The 22,238-nt window shown below is 45.0% G+C and overlaps 1 protein-coding gene across 6 annotated transcripts in view; it reads right to left on the minus strand.

The window, feature by feature from the left end:
• slc12a5a (solute carrier family 12 member 5a) overlaps window positions 1-22,238 on the minus strand; it is a 183,487-nt gene that overhangs the window by 95,734 nt on the left and 65,515 nt on the right. For 2 of the 6 annotated variants that reach the window (XM_088607694.1, XM_088607693.1), the window contains exon 1: window positions 18,723-19,267. The exons of the other annotated variants lie outside the window; for them this stretch is intronic. In XM_088607694.1, coding sequence (XP_088463820.1) covers window positions 18,723-18,777 — 55 coding nt within the window. In that variant the 5' untranslated portion in view covers window positions 18,778-19,267. Of the gene's footprint in view, window positions 1-18,722; window positions 19,268-22,238 lie in introns of those variants that run through there. 6 annotated transcript variants of the gene reach the window in all.

Genomic DNA, 22,238 nt, shown 5'->3' on the forward strand with positions numbered 1-22,238 from the left:
CAGAAACATCCTGTGGTTCACCTGGCCTTATTAAATCTGATAATAATTAAATACAATCTTCTTAACAAATGAAACACTTGAGCACAGCGCCTCCCGGTAGTGAAAGGCTGTAACGTCAACTGCTTACAAAGTTTTTATGTACAGTAGCTACAATATATCTAAATCATTGCTGAAAATTAATGACAACTTTAGACAATGTCCTATGTGAGGCCATTCTGGTCTGTCCCTTTGTAACCTCTTCTGAGGGTCTGTGACAGTATTAAGCTTTATGAACTCTGTTTAATGTATTTGGGGCCACAGGTGGTCTGAAATTTAAATGAATACTTCTCAGGCACTGTGAAAGAACCACCTACACTGCGTGGTTCAGGACTTGTAGAAAAATACAGACCCAGCATTATCTATCTCTCACCACAGATAGAGACAGCTAAAAGGTAAACACCCCTTCATCTGACTGATCTTGTAAGCTATTATTTAATCATGAGTCTGTCACTGCATCACTCTGCTGGTGGTATTTTAGGGAATTGCTTGAAAGCTTGAAATCCACCTTTCCATCAAAAGCACAAACAAACCAGTATTTCCCTTAAGTGTAGTTTAGCTTAACTCTATTAAAATAAAGTTGCGTACTAAAATATTTCCACAAAATGTAATGTTTAATATTACTAAAATATTGTTAATAGGTAAAGACATATTATAGTGAATTAACTGTGCTTTGTGTTAACTGTTTTATTGCTGAAAGATGAAGAGGCACTCATGCTGATGCACAAACTATGCTAAAGATCTGCAAATATTTCTAGTCTTCTTTCCACAAGGATGTTTTCGAATGTGTGTGTGAGGGTGGGGTGGGAGACAGGGAACATGGAGCCACTCTCTGTAGAATGTGAGCAAACACTAGAGAAAGCTCTGTTAATCTTTGCTGTGCATTGCCCCATCTCTGGTCCAGGGCTGGCTCTGCTTGTGAACACTGCAGCCTGAAATTGCTCTGCCTGGCCTGAGTGGGGTCACAGCTGGGGTTTAAAGTGTGAAAACAGAGGGAGTCCCTGACAGAACCCCAAGAAGGAGGCTCATGAACAACCAGCTCATCTACGAAAGCACATACTGGAGAAAAAAGAGAGAGGAAGAAAGACTGACAGAAAGGAGAATGCAATCTCCTCAATTAATTCGTGATGCGATATCACGATTTTACCACACAACACATTGTGATTCTGACAAACGCATGCTTCCTCGCTCAACACCCCCACTGGCCTCCTTCTCACACGCAATATCAGCTCTCTTCTGCTTGGGCACAGTCAGGTGCGATTTGGCACAGTGAACATCTATCCATTTCCTAATGGCTTCATTCCTTTCAGGGTTGTGGGGGAACTGGAGCCTATCCTGGCAAGCAGCAGACGCAAGGAGGGGTACACCCTCTACGGGTCCAGCACAGGACAGACACAGACATGAACGCACACCAGGGTCAGTTTTTGCAGAAGCCAATTAACCTACAAATATATCTTTGGACTGTGGGAAGAAACCAGAGCACCCATAGGAAACCCACACAGACTCCACACAGACAGCACCCAAGGTCCAGAATTGAACCCAGGGACAGCAACGCTAACCACTGCGCCACTGTGCCCAAGAGGCACAACCTGCCTGAGACATTCGATAGACAGTCTATATAAATACTGTATGTTAACTTCGTAACAACTAGGGGCATTCCCACTGAACATGTACCAGTGTCTGTGCCTAAAACAAAGACTAGGGTTGTTATAGTGACTACAGCCTACGAGAACCTAATACATTATAAGGCAATTCTAGAAATGTCTGAGTCAAGACAGGTCCAGCTCTATTGGTGATGTTCTGCTTTGGATGCCAATGCGGCATCATGCCAAGAAGGAAGATGAAAAGAAGAGCCTGTTTTGTTTTATGCGAGCTCATTTCCAGCACTGCCTTCTACCAGGGCGAGATTTTTATCCAAGTCGCAGCACAGTCGGGCACCAGCTATCGCGGCTCCTTGATCATCTCGTCAGGGGAGACAGATGTGAAAACTGCTTTCTTGGGCACAAGAGAGAAAGTACCAGGATAACATCAAAACAGGGAGATGCTGGCTGCAGTCTGGACTGGGGAATGTCAACAGGCTGGTCGGAGACCCAGGGCGTGAGCCTGCAAGAGCGAGGCAGAAGTCCTCTTTCCTTGTGAATGATCGCCACATGGATTCTGCAAGGTGCTCCTCTAGCGACTCATGCTAATGCCAGACAATTGCTTTACCCTGATTGTGCCTGGTTTGGATCACGCTTCACCTTCAGTAGTCTTGTCTTTCTGTACCGCATCACATATTTTCATTTGACTGCGCCCTTGCCTGTAAAGCGGACCACCATGTGAGATTATCCTGAGGGTCAATAAGGAGCTTAGTAACTTCAGAGATATGGTACAAATGGAAGTACATGTCCATCTAGCCCAAGGGCAATGTAACACAATTTCCTCAGGGACAGATCAAGGCATAGTCTTTGAAAAGAGAAGATTGTGGGGGGAAAAATCGAAACTCAGAAACTTCACTGCCAAATAATTTAAAACCATTAAAGCACCATGTGCATAATCACTTTGCACTCTACTGCTTTTGTTCACAGTGTCTTGTAAAAGTGTGTGAAAGCATCCTCCTCATACTGCATGATAATTGAATTACAGTTTACCCATAATCATTTTTCTTATCCCTCCTAAAGATAAGCAGGCTTACATTAGTGCTGTTTTTATTGCCAGACGCAGTACGACAGTAATCCAGACTACAGGCAGTTCTCATGATCTCCAACATGCCACAATTTCTGGAGGGAAAAGAATCAATTAATTAATCAATCCACCAATTAATCATCCAATTAATTAATTCATTAATCTTTGCTTTAAGAGATTTCTCATTATTACTGCAGAGAATAATGTGCATGGTACCAAAAAAAGTTTGCAAAAAAATCATTGCTACTTATTTCACAGTTTTACACCATGTTATTACAGAGTAATTTTAATTGCTATACTTTCTACCACAATCAGTGGGAGTTACTGCCTACAATTACACAGTTGTCTACAACGCTTGCATTAGGAAGGATTTTTGACATTACTGATAGAGCTTAAGGCAGCATGGTTCAAAACTCAGCATGATGGGGCATTTACGGTACATATAAAGATGCTTTTTCATAGATAAACTGCCATTGTGCAAAATGTTAATAATAACGTGTATTTAAACTGCATTCAGTCTGTTAAGTATTAGCTTTTTGTATAATGGCTTTCATGACTGTTCTTAGAATGCTGCAAAGCTTGAAAATCAGCTTTTGCAATATGGTTTTCATTCCCACACTAAAATCACACACAAAGAAAATTACTCAGCCATTTGGGTCTTTTGTGAACGGGCTGGGAGTGAGCGCGATGGCTTGGTTCCTCTCCAGGCTGTTTTACTGTACGTTGTTGCCTAAGCTGAGTGCAAATCATGATACTCAGTCAATGAAGAGCTTCCATTTGTACAACGCTCCCACTCTGACACTCAGCTCCGAAACACAGACCCCGAGGACATGCGCCCCGAGCACTGACGTAAGACACCAAGCACAGGAACCAAACACTTCAGCAACACAATCCGACGAGGTCTGTGAACCAAAGTAGGAAACAGTTGCTCCTCACATAACGGTCTATAATGAGGAACTATGGTCAGCGTAAGAGCTACGTTGTGATCAGTACAGTTGCTCAGTGTTACTACGCAGGGCTGCAGTGAGTTTCAGTAACTTCAGTGCTAGAGTGTATGACTGCAGTGCAGAGGGACAGTGCGCCATAGTCATTAAATCACTGTGGACACAAAGCTTGTGGACTTCAATGTTAAATGCAATGTAGCAGAAAGGTTCAATGCTAAGATAAAAAAAACAATACAGGAAACTAGAGAGTCTGAGTAGCTTAGCAATTGGTATTTCTTTCTTAGTACTGGGCTTAAGCTCCATGATAGTGTAAGTCGTCACAGAGCAGGTCTGCAGTGTGCTGGGCTAAGCCCCCATTTCTCCTAATACATCATGCCTTCATAAGACTAACTGTAAAGCACATCAGAGTGCTGTAACCTGCCCTGACCTGTTCTCACCGAGAGGCAGTGAAACGGCCCATGCTCAGCCCCATCCAGCAAGAAACAGCAATTGCAATTATCTCTTGCAATTATCATTTAGCAAAGCTGTAAATCAACTGGAAAAACATCAGCAGGGATCGCAGGAAGCCTTTAAAACCCCACATCGGGTATTAAAAGGGGGTTCTTATGTAATACCAACAGCACCATCTAATGACATAATAAACCGACACTAAGCCATTATGAGATTAATGCACTTTCATGCGTCACACAGCCCCACACTCTCCTCCATCCACTCCACCAACCCTCCGAAACGCAGTGCCTTTCACAGGTTACCTCTGCACATCTCCAGCAGAACCAGGACTGATGCACAGACGGCCCGGCCTTCCCCTTGTGCTACAGAGAGTACTTACAGGCCTGTCCTTGCAAACATCGGGCTTATGGTCTGTGTGTTGAGGTTCATCAGGCAGTTCATCGCTTCAGGCAAGTAAACAGAAGGGGTATATGGGAATTCAGGCTAAAACCACAAAGAATTACGAAGGTAGGGGAAACCTGTCAAGTTCTGTCCTCCTGTCTGCGTGTGAAACTGATTCACCGTTCCTTTATTTTTCCTTCACCTGGGTTTTGCTGGAAGACACCGTACCTAACAAGACTCAATTAAAACACCACTGAGCCTCCAGAGAGACCAAAGAGGTCTGTAAAGCTCACAAGAACAGCAATGAGCCCAATCAGATCCTCAGAGCCATTCACACTGGTAGACCCGGAGAGAGAGCGAAGCGATGGATGCAGGGGGGCAATAAAGAACAAAAGCAGATGAAAAGAAAAGGGAGGATCGTTTTTGTTAAAAATAAGTATTTCTTAGAGGAAGGGTAACGCCAGAAGAACACTGAACGTTATTGAAACTCCCCAGATGGAAGCCATTGAATTGCTAATGAGAGCTTGCGCTGATATTGCAAGATGCATTATTTGATACATCTTGTTGATAACGCTCCTCACATGTGCGTCTGTGTTAGGCGGGGAGGGGGTGGGCGTTGTGGGATGGCATCCTTGTGTTGGGAAAATCAATTGGATTTGGAACAGAGGGCGAAATCAGACCTGAACCTGGGAGTCTGGGCATTGTCAGGCTGCCTCTTGCGTCTTGGAGGCTTAAATAAGGTAATCTCGTGCAGCTCTGCATAACAGCTGTCCACAGGGGTTCATCCCTTTGTATTTAATAAAAGAAGAAGATAAGAACTCAAAATAGATCAGCCTCTAACTCGCACACTGCCCACGCACTGCAGGCCGCCAGAGGCAGGAGAGACGGGCGCTGGAAGGGACGGCTTTTTGGCGCTCAGAAAAACCACCTCCCGTGTCCACTGTTCACATGACTTCACTGATTTTGTTCTTTCTTTTTTTGGCCTCTTTAACCTGGAGCAAAAGCACTCGGCGGAGGAAGGTGAGACCTATTGTGTGGTCTGAATGAACACCACAGTTAGCCTCTAATGATAACCAGCACTTCGCTGACTGAAAGGCTTCGCTGCAGTGAATCGTTCAATAGCAAGCACAAAAGGTGAACCTCCCAAATAACTGATGCCCATTTTGTCCTGCCAGTTAAAGCACGGACACCCATACAGTAAAATCCTGCAGCTATGTTCCATAACGTTCACCAAGCAATGCATGATGGCCTGATGCCATCGTCCTACCTGAAAAGGCACAGCATCACTGTGATCACTGAGAAGGCCCACTGCCACTGTGGAAGGAAACCTGAGCACCCAGGCAATGGACCCCTCAGGCCAGGGTGGAATATGCAAACTCCACATACAGGGAGCCCAGGATGACATCAAACCTAGGATCTAAGAACTCAGAGGCAGCACTGCCAGACTACCATACCACCCTATAAAGAAGGAAGTTCAGTATAAGCCATTCGGCTCACACTAACCTAGCTAGACCGGATATCAAGGAGACTTCAGTGATGGCTGGCACTTGGGGATTTAGTTCAACAATGGATGGAAAATAAAGTGCATGATGAACACAAGGGAAACAACAGATGTTTGCCCTTGACCAGTGCCATGTTTAAATTTTGTCCAGCCTGCCAAGGCATGAGCTCCACTCAAGCAGCTGTCGGCCATCCGGAAATCTAGAACTTACAGGAAACGCGCAGCTATGCAGGGAGCAGGTTAGTTTCTTAGACACGGGCCTAATTGTCTGCTTTGCAGCAGAGTGCAAGCATGCTGTCCCTCTCCAAGAGCTCTTACTGCCTTTGGTACAGAAACACTACTAAGAAAACCTCTTGCCACAGTTCTGCATGCAAAGCTTGTTCCAGCACCCAACCAACGGACAGATAATGCTAATAATGGAGCTGTGATGAGGTGAGTGAGAGAGAGACGGGCTGGGCCTTCTAAGGTTTAGCAAACTGGATCAACAGTTGCCACAACCTCACATTTGTTTTTTGCTTTCTCTCAGAGAAATTATGACTGTGGCGATAAGCTTTTACTGCTGTCGGGCAATTATACAAATGGAAAGATTTATTTACAAATGGAGCACTGATGAGATGAACACATCTGGATGGCAGATTAGACTACATCAGGGGAAAAAGAGCCTCCCCCCTTTCAAAAATCATATGTCACATCATCTTGCTTATTATTCCTAAAGTTAGTTTTTTTTGGACATTGTATTCTGTAATGTATCTCTAATGATACAATGCAGTCTTTTTTCTTTCAAAATCAACTCCTCGCCAAAAAAAAAGAGCAATAAAACTGTCTTATCAAAAGACCTCCAGCTCTCCGTTTTTCTTTGGATTAGATTGCTGTTTTGACATGCTTGCAAGTCAACATGCTGTGCATCATATGGCTCTGAGGATAGCTGTGGAAGTCTCTTCGCTGTTAGAGAAACATCTGTGCGCAACAACAAGAGAAAAGCAAGGATGTGTTCATCTACTGTGAGCAGCACACTGTGAGCACCAGACACATGCCTAGTGCTGTGGATCTCGGGTGAAACTGTACACACCCCTCAAACAGACTGCCATCCTCAGCTTGACCCCCAAACCTTGCCAACATGGCCCACACAGGGCAAATCCACAGGCCAGCAGCACTTTGAAGGTCGAAACTCTTTAATGAGAACAGGAGCAGACGGCCTGTTCGGTTTATTAGCAGCCTTGCGAAACGACAAAGAGACACTCCGTGTTCACACATTGTCTCCCGGCTCACGGGGAGCTCAGGAAAGCACGCCGACGGGAAGGTGCCTTTTTCACCATCGGCGCTGCAAATCACCGTACAGCGCTCAAGGTCAGACAACAACCTTCCAGGAAGCACGCGTCCGCCTTAGCCTGCCTCTCCGCTCCTCTGGAATGGTAGCGCGGAACTTTGAGCATGATTGCTCTGGAATACAGACAGCACATAAAGTGCCCAGTCCATTGCCATGAGAGCAATCCAGTCGAAACATCTTCCGGCTGCTGAAGAACGCTGCAAGACGCTGCACGATGGGGCGACACCAAGAGCGGAGGAGCCGGGAGAGCCGGGGAAGCTCCCACAGTCTGACCCTACGAGACAGGGCAAAGGTCACGGGGGAGGTGCCCAGCAGGAAGGGATGCCCAATGCTGTGGGGGGGAAGAACCAGGAGGGGATGAGGAGCCGTCCATTTAAGCAGAAGGCATTATTGTGTTAAAGAGTTTGGCATCGGAACTTTCCTGAAAGAGGGAAAGCAGACACCTGCCACTGGCATCAGGAAAAGTGAGAGACGGAGAGAGGGAAGACACAGGAAAGTCCATTTGAACTGGGAACAGGAACAAGTGCTTGTTTCATGTAGCCAGGAGATAGCAACGGGCTCGGAAGAGTGAATCAGCACCCCAGAATAAGATCTAGAGTTTGTTTTTACTTATATCGTAAATGTTTCTTTTTCTGAAAAGGTCACTGCCTACATAAACATCATACACCTGGACTAAGCTCCACGTGTCTAAGCTCTTCCTACACAATATTAAAAAAAAGGAAACTCTACAAACAACAAAGGAGAAACAGCGAATCACTATGCCACTGGAAAACATCAGTTAGTGAGCGCAAACCATTTTAGCCACCAAAGATGGACCTTTATCCCAAAGGATGAACAACAGGCTCTCCCTGGGTGTGACCACCCTGCTTCCCGGTGTTTCCCAGCCTCGGGCACCACAGAACCATTTCCTCAGGATTAGCTTAGTCGGAGTAGTTGGATTTCCTCTTCGTGCTCCAATTCCACCTTCTCACCCTCTGAAAACAGAAATGCTTCCCTATGTGCTTAAATACGCTCAGTAAGTACCGACTCCTTATCGACTGTGTACACAGTACTCTTCTCTGGCCCCCGAGCCTCCCACACATTCTCGGATACTCCCCGTCCACCCACCACACCTCCAAGATCACTCCGCACGAGGAAGAGCACATGCTAACAAACGCTGCACGGTTAACACCACACAGGAGGATTCATCACGACTTGCTTAAGTCGCGATGAGAGTCTGGAACCACTGTTGTTAGCTTCGCCCCGTAGTGCAGGGTGCAGGTCATTTTAATGAACCTACTACTGAGAGCATTTCCAGATGCTGTATAAGATTTATTTATTATTATTACTACTACAACTACCTCATCCACCAATCCGGTGCGGTTTGCGCAGGGGTGACGCGCGGCAGCCCCACTGCACAGCAGAACAGATATGGCAGCACGAGTCCTGAGACAGCCAGGAAGTATCAGGAGCCATGTCCTCAATGTCAGCCCAGAAGCCCACTACAGCCCAGGAGAGAGAGAGAAGACCGAGCAGCGAAAGGGCAGAGATGAGTATCGGCCTCAGAACCACAGCAAACACTGCGCGTGTCTAAAGAGAAAAGCAAAGTGTACCAAATGTATTATTATTGCTGGTGCACTTTTTCTTTGCTGGTTAAATCGACTGAAAGGGGGATATTTATAGAAAGTCTTGCTACACTTCTGAAGTTTATATCTCGAAGAGGGTTACTAGGGCAATGTATCCTATGGACCTATCACTTCGGTTTGTAACCATGGAGACCTGCATTATCTTCCTTGCATGAGCAATTGATGCCCCCTGTCTATTTTCTACCATCTAAAAAAAAAAAGAAAAATGTTTTAGTAAACAAGATGATGTAAGTGGCTATTTTTTTGGATGTTGAGGTTGCTTTCTTTTTTCTACATTGTCGTCTTCACTGCTATGAGAGCCGTGCAGAATCCTGTCTCATCAGCTCAAAATAATTACATTCACATATTGAAAGCATACCCACCAAAGATGACAAGAACTACGGAGAAAATCATCTGAATATACTGAAGTAAGAGAGGGAAAATCTATGCATGAAACGCACAGTTCAGTTGTCAGCTTTACTGTATTTTTAATTGAGGTTTACACTTCTAAAAAATATAAAAAACTCTAAATTTGGGCTTGCATTTACTTTTTTGAGTATATGAAGCTTTTTCTTTTCAGTTTCAGATATTTTTTTATATCTGTTCTGAGGACAACACAATGGAAGAACAGTTCTCATTCTCACTGTGTGTCCGACTCAAGTGCAAACCGATATACATTGGTCTATATACAGTATGATCACCTTCTTTGGATAGACTGCCAATTTAGTAAAAATAGGCTTTTCAGTCTCAATAAAAGGTGTTTAAGATGAGATTAGTTAGAGTCATCAGAAGCCTTTTAATAAAACAAATAAGAAGGGTCAGTCAAGTTAAGTTCAGAAAGCCACACTAGACACCTGCACAAACCTAGTTCTGCATCAGTAATTGATCATCTCGTTATATTATTATATAAGGAATATATTACATTCTCTGAGTAATATCAAGACCGACCAAGAGCATCAGGATTCTCAGGTTAATATTCCATTTCAACTTAATTATTTAGTTGAGCTCTTTCTTAGCATAGTCAACCAGTTTTAACCCAAGCAGTTATTAATTCTAAAAGAAATTCTCAATGTACACCCAACAAGGACTACAACACCCCAACTCAGTGCGCTTGGCTGCGCTCATCAGGTATACTGTGGAACTGGAGGGGCAGCCTCACCCTGTACGTAAGCCAAAAGTGTCTTAATGACTGTAGGGTCACAAAGAGGTCACACTTCCAGTAGCAGCCAACTGAGCAGAAGAAAAGTGGCCCCCTTATATTTTCTGCATCAAACAGCGCCAGCATTGTGAAATTTAATTTAAAAAAATGAAAATGACTCCCTCCTTCCTTGAGATGTAATTTAAAAGGATCAGATGCATTAAATTAACTTTCATTTCTTAGCACACAGGCAATCATAAGACCCCCCCCTAAACGAACCGATAGAAGGGGACCTGTAATAATGGTATTTCGTGCTCCGCTTGCGCGGTTTCTCTGCTGGAGGTGGCTGTCACACACAGGCCGGCTCTGATCAGCACGCATGCTCTGCTCCTCTCCGGTGCTCCATAAGGTGTGGGGTTTATACGGCCTCCGATTTAGACCCGAGGCAGTCAAATACTGAAGCATCCAATCCATTCTGGAGTAAGGCATTTCGGTATGTTGTCTGTTCCACAGTGGGTGCAATCAAGCAACTAACCAGTCATCCGTTTCAAAATGGACTGGGATGGGAAGCCAGGCACTTGGCTCCTGGACTACAGGTGAGAGTGTGAGTGCGGGGATGGAATACACAGGCAGCCAAATCCACGACCGCATAGACAAGCAGCTGGTGGTAGAAGCCACCCTCTCACATCTGTCACAGCACTGCTGCAGAATTCGTCCGTTCAAATCTCCACCGATTCAGTCGGAGAATTGGGAAGGAGCTGGGGGGGAGCAGAGATGCCCCATGGATCCCCCCATCTCTGCGGCATGACAGGGACTTCAGAAACGCCAGGTGGCAGAAGGAGTCTTTGCCCTTCCCTGAAAGGAGTCTTGCATCCCTGAGAGTCACTGCCAGCAGAATACAGGCGCTGTCCTGAGAAAGGAAGCTCACTGGTAACTGGTAATACTGGAGGTGGTAAAGAAAATACAGAGGCCATCTATTCTGAAGACTTATGAGATGCACTCATAATGGAGATATGGTAATTGAATTGCGAATAAAGGTTTAATCAGTCACTCTTGACATTTTAAATCACTACAACACTCCATGCCTGTGACCCTCAGGGTCAGTGGATAGAATATGTAAATCATTCTCTTGTTTTTTATTTTATCTCATTAACTTCAATCTAAGCTCTAAACCAGGCCTCTCCTGTCTACACTTGTATTCCAAAATAACAGGGACATCATTCCAGGTGGAAATTGCCTAAAAGTACTGAAAGTGATCTTAAAATGGATCATGAAGCACGCATGACCACAAGTAGCAAAATGTGCAGCACACTCAGAAATGGGCTGGAAATGTAGCGATTCAGATAGAGGACTGACATTATTCAGAAGCTGAATCATAAAGTTAATTGTTCTTCCAGGTAAACCACACTGAAAGCCAGCCTATTTTCAGACGGGGGAAATGAAGATCTTTCAGTGAGCAATTCCAGCTGCCCAGCCCAAAAGGGAAATAAAAAGACCTTTAATAAAGGGATGTCAATTATCCCTAGGAACATTACAAAAGAAATCCCTGTCTGTTCAACAAGTGTCATCTTCCAATGAGTGAATTTCTTACCCCCTCTCCGATCTACCTCCTCCATCATCTCTTTCATTGCAAACTCATCTATTTCTCTCTTCAGCTCAGCAACGTCCGCTTCACTGATGACTCAGAAAGCCTCCACTGTACAGGACCTCATCTGCTGGGACACACTCAGATGAAGAAATCACTAACTCCATTTCTCTCAATTTCCTCTTTTTTAATACGTCTCTCCGAACAGTTTTTTTAAACTCCCCTTGCCAAAGGAAGCTGTTCTCCATTCCACCTTTGTCTTTCCTTTTCGTTGGAAAAAAAATAATTACCTACCAGGCTACCAGAGCATAACTTTAATCAACCCTAAGTTTAAATTAAAAGCAAAGGTAAGTGAGCTGCATATTTCAGCAGCTTGTCCATTAGACCACTGGGCCGTTAACATCAGTTCCACCTCAAGGCACCAGTTTTTGTCTCTCTCCCGCAAAACCTTTGCCTTCTGTTTTAAAGCGGCGCTTCTTCAAATTTAAAACAGAACCCCTGAAAGAAAAAGCTGCATAGCCCCTGTGCATCTCGGGCCTGGAAATCTGTGGTAGTCAGGTGGATAATCCTGGTCACAAAAGTCCTGGTATTCACAGGGAGACTAAAAAACTGAAGCAAATTCTCTGAAGCCATCATGGTGTTCGCCACCAACTTTAATCCGGATCTTATTTATTTTTTGGAGTGCTCTGGCACCACTGGGCGAATCGTCTCTCTCACGCTGTCAGCGTATCATCTGTGTAATGCCTGCCTGCGATTGGAAAACTTTCAGCTCCGTTATTTCAAAGGAAATTGTATCTGTTAAAACAGTATTTAGCATCTTGGAAGATGGGGAACTATTTTTGTTCCTGACTTTCAAGGTGCTTTAAGCCTAGAGTGACTGAAAATGTTTTATGACTATAAGGCTGCTGTCATGTTAGTGTCTGGGCTGAAGTCAGCCGTTGTTACCATCTGTCAGCCCCGGTCTGTGTCCACAGTCATTCTGTCACCATTTCCACACAAAGCTCATCCGTGCAAGTTTATACTTACAGCAAACCACCTGGGGACAGAGACTATGAGCATCTTAAACGAACAGCGATAAACCTAAAAACGGTGCGATATGCAAGCAGTGTTGGTTTAGTTGAAACTGTTTACTGTAAACACAGAAATAAAAAGCACAGAGGGAGGAGTAAATGACAGGATTCCCATCATGGTGTTCAGCTGTCAGCCGTCACAGTGCCAAACTGACCAGCAAAACAGACCCAGAGAAGCAATACTGGGAAAAAAAAAAGCTTCAGTTGTGTTTAGGAGACAGAGAGCATTGCTTTTTTAATCTCCTCTAAATGTTTAAGGAGTCAAATGGCCATGTCAGTTAATCAAACGATATGATTAAAAAGTGACCTGAATGTTGCTGGTTACAGCTTTCACGTCCTGGACCGGGAGCCTCCCGTGTGGAATATAGGCATTCCCCAGGTGTTCCTTCTTCCTCTCCCCTGCCGAAGACCCTCTGGCTACAGTAGCGAGCAGGTGTGTGTGTCTGTGTGTCCTGTCCGGTGTGTACTCCCTGCGTCTTTCCTCCACACGCTTTCGGGGCAGGCTCTGCGTTGCCACGGCCCTCACCCACAAGAATGGCCCCCCGATAATGAGTTGAACACTAATACTACAAAGACCACGACTACAAATGCTTGACTGCCATCTGAAAAGCTGCAGATGAATCGCAGCCCCAAACCCGACAGCCGGGAATCCAGTAGCTGCCTTGCAGACAAGGTTAATCTAGAGGGCAGGCCTGGACCGAGTGTTGCTAGGCAACACCAGAGCCCAGGGCAAACAAAGTGACCCCCTAAAGCCACACAGCTGTGGACACACCTTTCGTCCCACTCGGCACAGAGGTGTGGGAAAGGCCCTTCCCACGTGCAGGCCCGGCACAAACAAGCAAAAATCCAGGAAATGAATAAAACAGAAAAGCAAAGACCTTCCAAACTCACCTATTCCTTTAGTACCAAGCTGCAGGAGGGAGCGAAGCTGAGTCATGGTTCTTCTCAATTTTAACGCTTACTCACCTCTTACTTATTCACAGGAATCTCGTCAGCTAATTACACACCGCCTGCCCTGATTTCTTTGCCCTGACAAGTGCAATATTACAATTACACATTTTCAATATTGTTACAGTTACATTAAAGTTAATGGGCATATTTTTAGACACATAAAGTCTGAATCTAATATTGGCACTTTTTATTTGTGGCTGTTATGACGATTATTACTAGTACAGAGGCTATTACACACTTATATGCAAATAGACACCACCAAAACTAATAGCCTTAATAATAAGACTGAAAGAAGGTAGTTAGTGCTGCTGCTCAATAGCTCTGTGGTCCTGGGTTCGATGCTAGTGTTAGGTGGAACTGTGTTCTACCCATATTTGCACAGGTTTCCTCCAAATACTCTCCATGGTTCCCCCCACCTCTCAGACTCATGCTTGGGACCAGTTGTGCCAAACTGCCTGTTCCTGGAGGATCAGGAGGAAGACTCCTTACACACTCACTCAGCCTGTATGGAGCAGCCTCGCCCCAGTGCAGACCCCAGTGTAGATGGGATAGCATTCTGCTGAAGAGTATGAATATTATAAGACCTAGCCTTTAAGATTCTTGTAATCTCTGGGCCTCGTATTGATTTTACTTCATTTACAGCAGATGGCACTTTCAGGGCCTGGGATTTCAGGTTTTTTTCCGTTTTCGCCAGGTGATATAATTGTACAGTAAGAACTGATTCCTTTTGTTCATACAATTGTACATGATGTATTTTGCCCTCCTAATATTTTACAGTTCATTGATTGCGAGTTGCCTTGGATAAAGGCATCAGCTAAATTAATAATAATAATAATACTAGAAGCAGCAGTGGCTGAAGTGTTAATGATTATAATTATCGTATTCGTTTCCTTCCTGGTAATAAGTGCCGACAGACAGGAAGAATGTGGCTGAACAAAAGGAGGCGTCGCTTGCGAACGGGGATGTGCGGCGGAAGGGAGCCTCCTCTGTGGGCACACCTCTGGGCTGTAACCGATTCAGCCCCTGCTCCCTGGCACTCACACAGACGTTTCTGCTGACGCTATTTCTCGGTGCAGAGAACAGAGAACAGAAAAAAAAACACTTCATTCTCTTGAAAAATGCCCCAGGGAGTTTTTAAGGCATTATGCAGTCAGTCATAACTAAAACATCATTAAGCCCATGTTAAGCCTTTGCGAGAGTAGGGCACAGGTCTGGAGGGATTGGAGGGTGACGGGGGGGACTGTGGCAAAGACAAGGAGTCGCTGACCCCTCTGCTTAAACCCTGGGACACTGCAACAGGTGTCCACGGGCCCCCCCAGTGCAGCACAGGCAGCCCCACACACCGCCACCACACGCCACCCCGGCGCACTGCCTGCATCCTCAGAGGACAGGAGCGATCGGGGAGCGACAGGACTCCCGCGGCACAGCAGCTTGATCCAGTCCAGGTTTTAGATGCACGTGTTAAACCCACACACCACAAACCGCATGAACCGTCACAGCAAAGAGAGTTTGTGCAATTCTGGCAAATCTGTTTTTCCAATTATCTTGGCTCTGTAAGAACGTGAGTGTAATTGAAGGGCCTCTTATTAAGAGTTAAGGTGCAGCAGCACAGTTTGACGTGAGTCAGCAGTTCTGTACCCAAAGGCCTGCAGAAAGGGAGTACCTTTGATTTTTTAGCTTCTTTTAATTTCTTCTTGTCTTCACAACTTGCTAATAAGCTTTTTGTTCTTCAGCTTTGAAGTTCATAATGAATGAAATGTACGGTACCGCATATGATAAAGCAAGCAGATGTCAGCCTTGGCGTTCTGCTCCTGTTTGTACAATAACTATGATCAGATGGAAGTTGTCTTGCAGCAGCACTGGACACAACAGAACATGGAAATTTATTCACTAAAGGAAACGCAGGACTGCGCTGCATGTCCTGTATTCCATAGTCACAAGAGGACCCAGCACACGAAACCAAGGCGACTCACCATCACTGTCACTGAAACTATCATGCTTGACACCCCTGAGACACGTGCAGACTCAATCATAGAAAAACAGGGAAATGTCTCAAGACCGGAAAGTAGACGCAAGTCCTGATTTTTATTTATCTCTATGTCTAGAGTACTAGGAAGTGGAGATTGCTATGAATCATGGGGAAATATGTCAATTAACCAACAATGACTCTTTCTCAGTGGGAGTTTTTTTTAGATGTTTCCATTTTTTTAAGGTTGTGGAATGGTCACAGCGGTTTCATTTGGATAATCCCTATGTTTGTTATGTGTGTGACTGTTAGCTCACTGTCTCTGAGATGTTCATCAAGAAAAAACAAGGTTGTCTGGAATTACGCCAGCTGAGTCAGAGGGAAGTTTATTCCACTGACCTCCCCCCCAGTACTCCCGGTACAGCAATATTTCCTGGTATAGAAGTGAAGACCATGTGTGTACGTACAGCATTTCTCCCTCAGCACGGAGCATCAGCACCGACTGACAGGCAGACAGCAGTCAGAGCTGGTGTGTGAGTTGTCTTATGCACAGGGTAATGACCCTCCAGGGGCACTTAGCTGACCCTGTGCTGACCCTGTGCTGACCCTGTCAAAATCACATGCCACAACTCTCTAGAAGAGACGGGGAATGAATTTATCACCCCGAGAACATCATCAGCTGCTGGAATCCATAATGACTACAGTAAAAGTGATAATACTAACAACAACAATAAAAATACGAATGAAAGGAAGATCAAAATGTCAAAATGTTACGTTTAATATCATTCTTTAATGTATCCATGAAAATTAAAACTGAGATTCCAGATCTCTACTAGAAGCTGCAAACTCAAAGGGTCTGATTTGCTAACTGGCTGTGAAGTATCCCAGGTCAATGGGACAGCATCCTACCCCACAATCAGGTGCGACATGGTTTCAGAGTGATACCCTCCCCTCACTAGAACATAGCTTATTCTTTTTTTTATCTTTCAGCCAATAGGAGGCTTTCCTCACGCTAACACAGCACTGGGGTCTCCCTGTCACTCCAGCCTTCCGAGTGGAGATCGTGCATCTCTGAGGAACCTGAGGGCCCTGCAGTGCTTTCTGATCGCGCTCCGTACAGGCAGCTCAGAATCAGGTACTGTGCCGTTGTGCCGGACACAAACACGCCAACATCCACCTGCGCTACTCGCCTGACAACCTTTTTTCTACGATTTTCCAAGGAGTAAAAAAAGGAAATACCGGCCTCAATCGTCAAAACCCCCGTGTTCTTATTCCAAGGATGATTTTTTTTTACTGTTGCTTGAAATACATATTCTGACCCACAAATCTGAACAAACACAATGCAATAATATACAGTAGCAAAAAGGCTACATATAATGTAGTAGAAAATCTTAATTTGCAGTAATATTCAAAACTAGCATTAATGCCAGAAATGTCATATGCATTGAAGCACTGCATTAATTGGTGAATCATCTCTTTAAATAAATGACACCTTTTAGTATCATATGTCTGTAACAAGCAAATGTTTCTATACTGTTTCAGCACCAAGGACAGCAGCCTACACTGCGGCTTTGCTTTCTCATAGACAGCCAGGCAGACAATATACAGGAATCCTCGTTCCTCATCCGGTGGCTTTAGTTCCCTGGACAGAGCACTCTGCCTGTCACAACCCATGTACAGCACTACACCCTCTTTACATGGGGACTTGAGCACGGTAAAGGAATGTCTATCACAGCCCAAAAAATGTATGCTGAGCGGGATAATAATTGCGTTGAGAGAACGACTGAAAATTAAGCACAGAATTCAGGTTATAAAAAAGGAGGAAGAAATAAAGAAATCAAAATGGAAGCATGCAGTGAGAGGATTAAGTGCAATCTGACAAAACATTTAAAGAAAACCCAAGGAAATAATGTGGATCATAGTAATATTATGGTACACAGGGAATCAGTGTTCCCAGGAAGAAATGGGTTGCTACAAATGATGTCAGATCTTTTTTTAATATCTTCACAGATTTAGCAGAGCAGATAGCACATTCCTGTAGAGCACACACATATCTGTCTCTGTAGTCATGGGGACAGATTGCACACACTGGTTTCAACACTGCTATGCAGAAATGTCGATGGATCAAAGCAGACACAGAAAAATCCACAATGCCAAGCTCAGTCACATAGCATGGTAGCAGAAACCCCAAATACTTTTCATATAACCTAAAACGGACATGCCACAAAAAATGCTGTACATCACCAGTGGCACATATTCCAGTACAGGCAATAATGGCTGAATTTCCAGATTGGTGCAACACATCTATTCCTGTCATTCTGCAGGGTTTCTGTTGTGGGCTAAAAGAAACTGCCCGTTAATATCTGGGCATGCAATGTGTATGTGCCCTTGGCATCAAAGTGCTGCTGCTTCATGTGAGTGCACTCAAAACACACACCAAAGATATTCACATCCCTATTTTTGCAGCTGAAAGAATGAAACCCAAGCCAATACAGAAACTGGGATATTCTGCTTCAAAGGGGAGCTGCCAGGATGGACACATGTGTGTGGAGGCAAAGTGTGCATGTGAGTGCCTGTAGGGAAGATCGCTCAGTTATGCCAGAGCAGAAACAGCTCCGAACATCGCTGCATGCTTTGCAGCTCAAGCATTGCAATATGTAATAGGCACAGACCTTTCCTCTGCTCCTACGCAAATTAAAATTCACAAGCAGATAGATGCCCAGATGGTTACGTACTGTACTTCAATCAATGAAAACTGGACAGACACAAATGAAAAAAAGGTCGACAGGCGAATATGCCCTCTGAAGAGATACCTTTGATGTGCCCGATGCTAAGTTACAGTGGCTTGACTCTTGCTGTCCAGAGCCCCACGAGGCTGCAGCGATCGCCTGTATACCTGCTTTAATGCCCTCAAGTTCCCCCATACAAAAGGAACCCAATTATTATTCCTGTCACAGCAGCCTTGCAGTAACAGCCACAGCGGAGACCTGAGAACCACCACAGGCAGCAGCAGCAGGAGCAGGGAGCAGAAAGCACACCCTCCCCGCCTGCCTCGCGGGCTGCCCCTCTCGCGCTCTCGAACCCGGGGCAGGCTCCGCCACTCACCCTGGCTGTTGGGTCCCCCGTCGCCCTCCTCGCAGTCCGTCAGGTTGTTGAGCATCCTCGCTCCGGCACGTGCCGACGGCTACCGGCAGTTCCTTACTGGGAGCGCGGGAGGAAGCGGCGCGGAAGCTCGCTGTGGGGAGAGCTCCTCCGGCAGCACGCGACGTCCTCGGAAAACGAAAAGGCACGAGCTGGGCACCCTGCGTCCCTGGGCTCTGGCGGCGTGGTGCAGAGAGAAAAGAGCTTCCTTTCCTTCCTTCTTTTTCTTCTCGTCTTGTTCTCTTCTTCGCGTCTCTCTCTCTCTCTCTTCCCCCCTCTCTCCCTCTCTCTCTCTGTGTTGCGTGCCTCTCTCTCTCTCGCTCCCTCTCTGTAGGAGGAGGAGGGCAAGGCGAAGGGAGAGCTGCAGGAGTAGTGGATGCTGGAACACCTCAACGCACAGTCTCTTCCCCGCTCACTCGCGCAGCATCCACAACCGGCCTCCGGTCAGTCTGAACCTGACGACTAAATTCATCATGCATTCAGGAGGTATTATCTCTGTTCTCTCTCTCCCTCTGCCTCTCTCTCTCTCCTGCTCTGAGATGGAGTTCAGAGATGTGATGCAGGGGGTGTGGGTTGCCTCTTCTAGCTTAAGTATCGTTTTTTCTGAGATGCGAGGATGCTAGAATTTTTTTTTGTTCTTTATCGCTCTCCTTTCTTATCCCAGTTTTTAAATCTCAGTGAGTCTCGCTGTCTTTCATGTGAGAGATGTGTGTCATTTATCTGGAAATGAAAAAGCCCATCGAGATGTGTTCGGGGGAAAGAACGTTCTTTATGACACTTGTAAGCTGCCACTTAATTGCACAGCGCCAGGGCTCAAATGAGAGACTCCTGTACTGGAAATGAAAGAAGTAGAACAAGCAGAGGACAAGTGAAGGTACTGGCGTTCACAAAGCACTTGATCACGTGGAAATGAATCAGGCGAAAGGTGAAGAAAATGCAGAAACAGAAACCAGATTCAATTGCAAACAACCAACCTTCCGTACTCTTGTTTAAATGGGATGTTTTATTGTCAGTCCTCTCAGTGATCCAAAACACCTTTTGCAAGTCTCATGTTCAGCTGCACACAGTATTTATTTCACACAGCACAGCTGGTCTACAAATGCATCTCTCACGCGATATGAAGTCAATATGTGAAAACAGTCATTGGATTAAAATAAAATAGTGCTCTTTAGTAAGTGGGGATTCAGAAAAGGCCCCAGGAAAAATACACATTTTAAATGTGTATCCAGTTAAAATGCACACAACAGGAACAGAACAAATATTCTATTCAATTCAAAATACTTTATTCATCCCCAAGGGACAATTTATACAGCGAGCAGTTCAAATACAACACATTCCTATAGTAAAAATAGTGAAGAAAAATCATCATAGTATTTCAAAGGAAAACATTTCTAAGGAAAAATTAAATTGAACAAAAACTACAAAAGGTCAATCAAATGATTATGAGAGTAACAAAATGCAGCACAGCAGTTTTGTTTTCTGAGACCGATAAGCAGCACCATAAAACATTAAAAAATCAGCAAACAAAAACAACGAAAAAACAAATTATTTGTGGGCCTACATGTCACTGGACGAGCAGAGCTGCTTCAGGGTAAAATGCAGTCAAAGCTGTTTGCCATGAGCTTCTTGCGGGGATATGCAGTACCTGAATTCCATTGGAAGTCCTGCTGCAAATCCTGTGTCACATCAAGACACTTATGACAGGTCATCATCACAAAGTTCTCCCACAAGCTACTTGCACTTTTTATCACATAATTTGCCACTGTGACTTCCTTCAGGACACACCCTGCTTTTATGCTAATCTTCATGATTTCCTCTGCTTTGACCTTGATTAAAGTCCACTGTACTGCTTTTGATTTACTCTGCTATTAGCATGGTATACTCTGTTGTATGAGGTATCTATCTACAGGCTGTGCTGTCACCAGATCTTTGCACAGCATGCTCTCCTGATTAAAAACATGCTGGATCATCTCTCACCACGCTAAGCAAAACAGTTCAGTGGCACACAGCCACTATGTTGCACAGCGCCCCTGTGATACAGAGCAGTAGCAGAGCACAAAGTACGGAATGCCAAGACCAAGACTACTACAAACCACAAGCTCCCTAGACACAGGGAGGATGTGCTCAGCTGTCTCAGCTCTCTGGGAAAGACCCATTACAAGTCAATAGCAGAATTGAGCAAAGGACTACAGCTGCTGTATCAGGTGACATGAAGGCTGAGGCTCCTTTAGAAGTGGTGCAAAGGAAGTAGTGCAGGAAACTGGACAGTGAAAATGGGTTGTGAGCTCCAGCAGGTAAAAGGCCCGAGTCCAGGAGAGGGCAATTGTCTGAGATCGAGTGATCATGCTTTTGTGTGCACACACACCTTAGTGTGTTGGACCCATGAGACTTTTGCAAAGTGGTTGCGACTCCAGTGGCTGAAAATAGTGGCCAATGTTTATTAAAAACACCTCTTGCAGGGACAAAATACTGTTTCGTTAGGCGTTTGTCTCCATAGCTCCCAGTCTCAATCAAACCCCGCAGGACCAGGAGCCTTTGCTCCCCTGTACAGGTGCTCAGTATTTAAGTTTAAATACACTGTGGGTCCATTGTGGGGTAGGATAGCAAGGTAAATAGCGCAATTAAAAAATCACTGAAGTCATTTTGCAGTGTTTTCCAGAAGGAGTGAGGGAGACTGGGTGACATGAAACAATGGCACCAACAGTAGTTCCTACAGCCTCAAGGTTAGCAGGAGCTTTCTGTTTCATTCAGATGATGGACCACAATGAGATGCACTATTTGGCTCGAGGCACTGCCCTGAGTCTGTGGCAGGACTGGGACTTGAATCAAGAGCTTCCTGGCAACAATTGTACTTTGCCTTCACCCCTAGATCCCCTGGCCTCTTGTATCGCTGTATCATCTTCTCCTACTGATCCTTCCAAACCATTTATGACATAGCAGAATGGTTTCCACCTCTCCTAATAATCCTGTCAGCAGCCCTTTAATTGATGGTACTGAGAACATAGAGCATCTAGTACTGTCTACAACTGTGCAGTCTTCAGCAACATGTCCATACAGGAAAATGCATTCTCTTAGGCACAATGTACACAAGTCAGTACATGCAAAAAACCAACACTGTAAATCACCATGACAAAAATCACAGATGCACCTGTAAGTATCCTATTATGTGTCCTGTAAGTATCCTATTAAAGAAAATCAAATGCCACAAGGGTGTGGATGAGGGAAGCTGAGGAGAGTGAGCACTGTTCCCCTTGAAGCAGACCTGCGCTGGTCTCTATGTCAGGGCTTTGCAAGCAAGCGAGCAGGAGGAGGACTGTCCATAGTGAACAGAGAGGCTGGCAGAGCCTGAGGCTAGGAAACACACACAGGTCCTCCAGAGCAGCACATGCAGTAATAACCGAGTGTAATTACTGACATAACAAAAGCAGGCAACCGCATCTCATGGCAGAGGGGGCAATGTTTAAGAGGGAACATTCTCAC

The sequence above is a fragment of the Lepisosteus platostomus genome, chromosome 15, assembly GCF_059453375.1.
Source record: "Lepisosteus platostomus isolate fLepPlt1 chromosome 15, fLepPlt1.hap1, whole genome shotgun sequence".
NCBI lineage: Eukaryota > Metazoa > Chordata > Actinopteri > Semionotiformes > Lepisosteidae > Lepisosteus > Lepisosteus platostomus.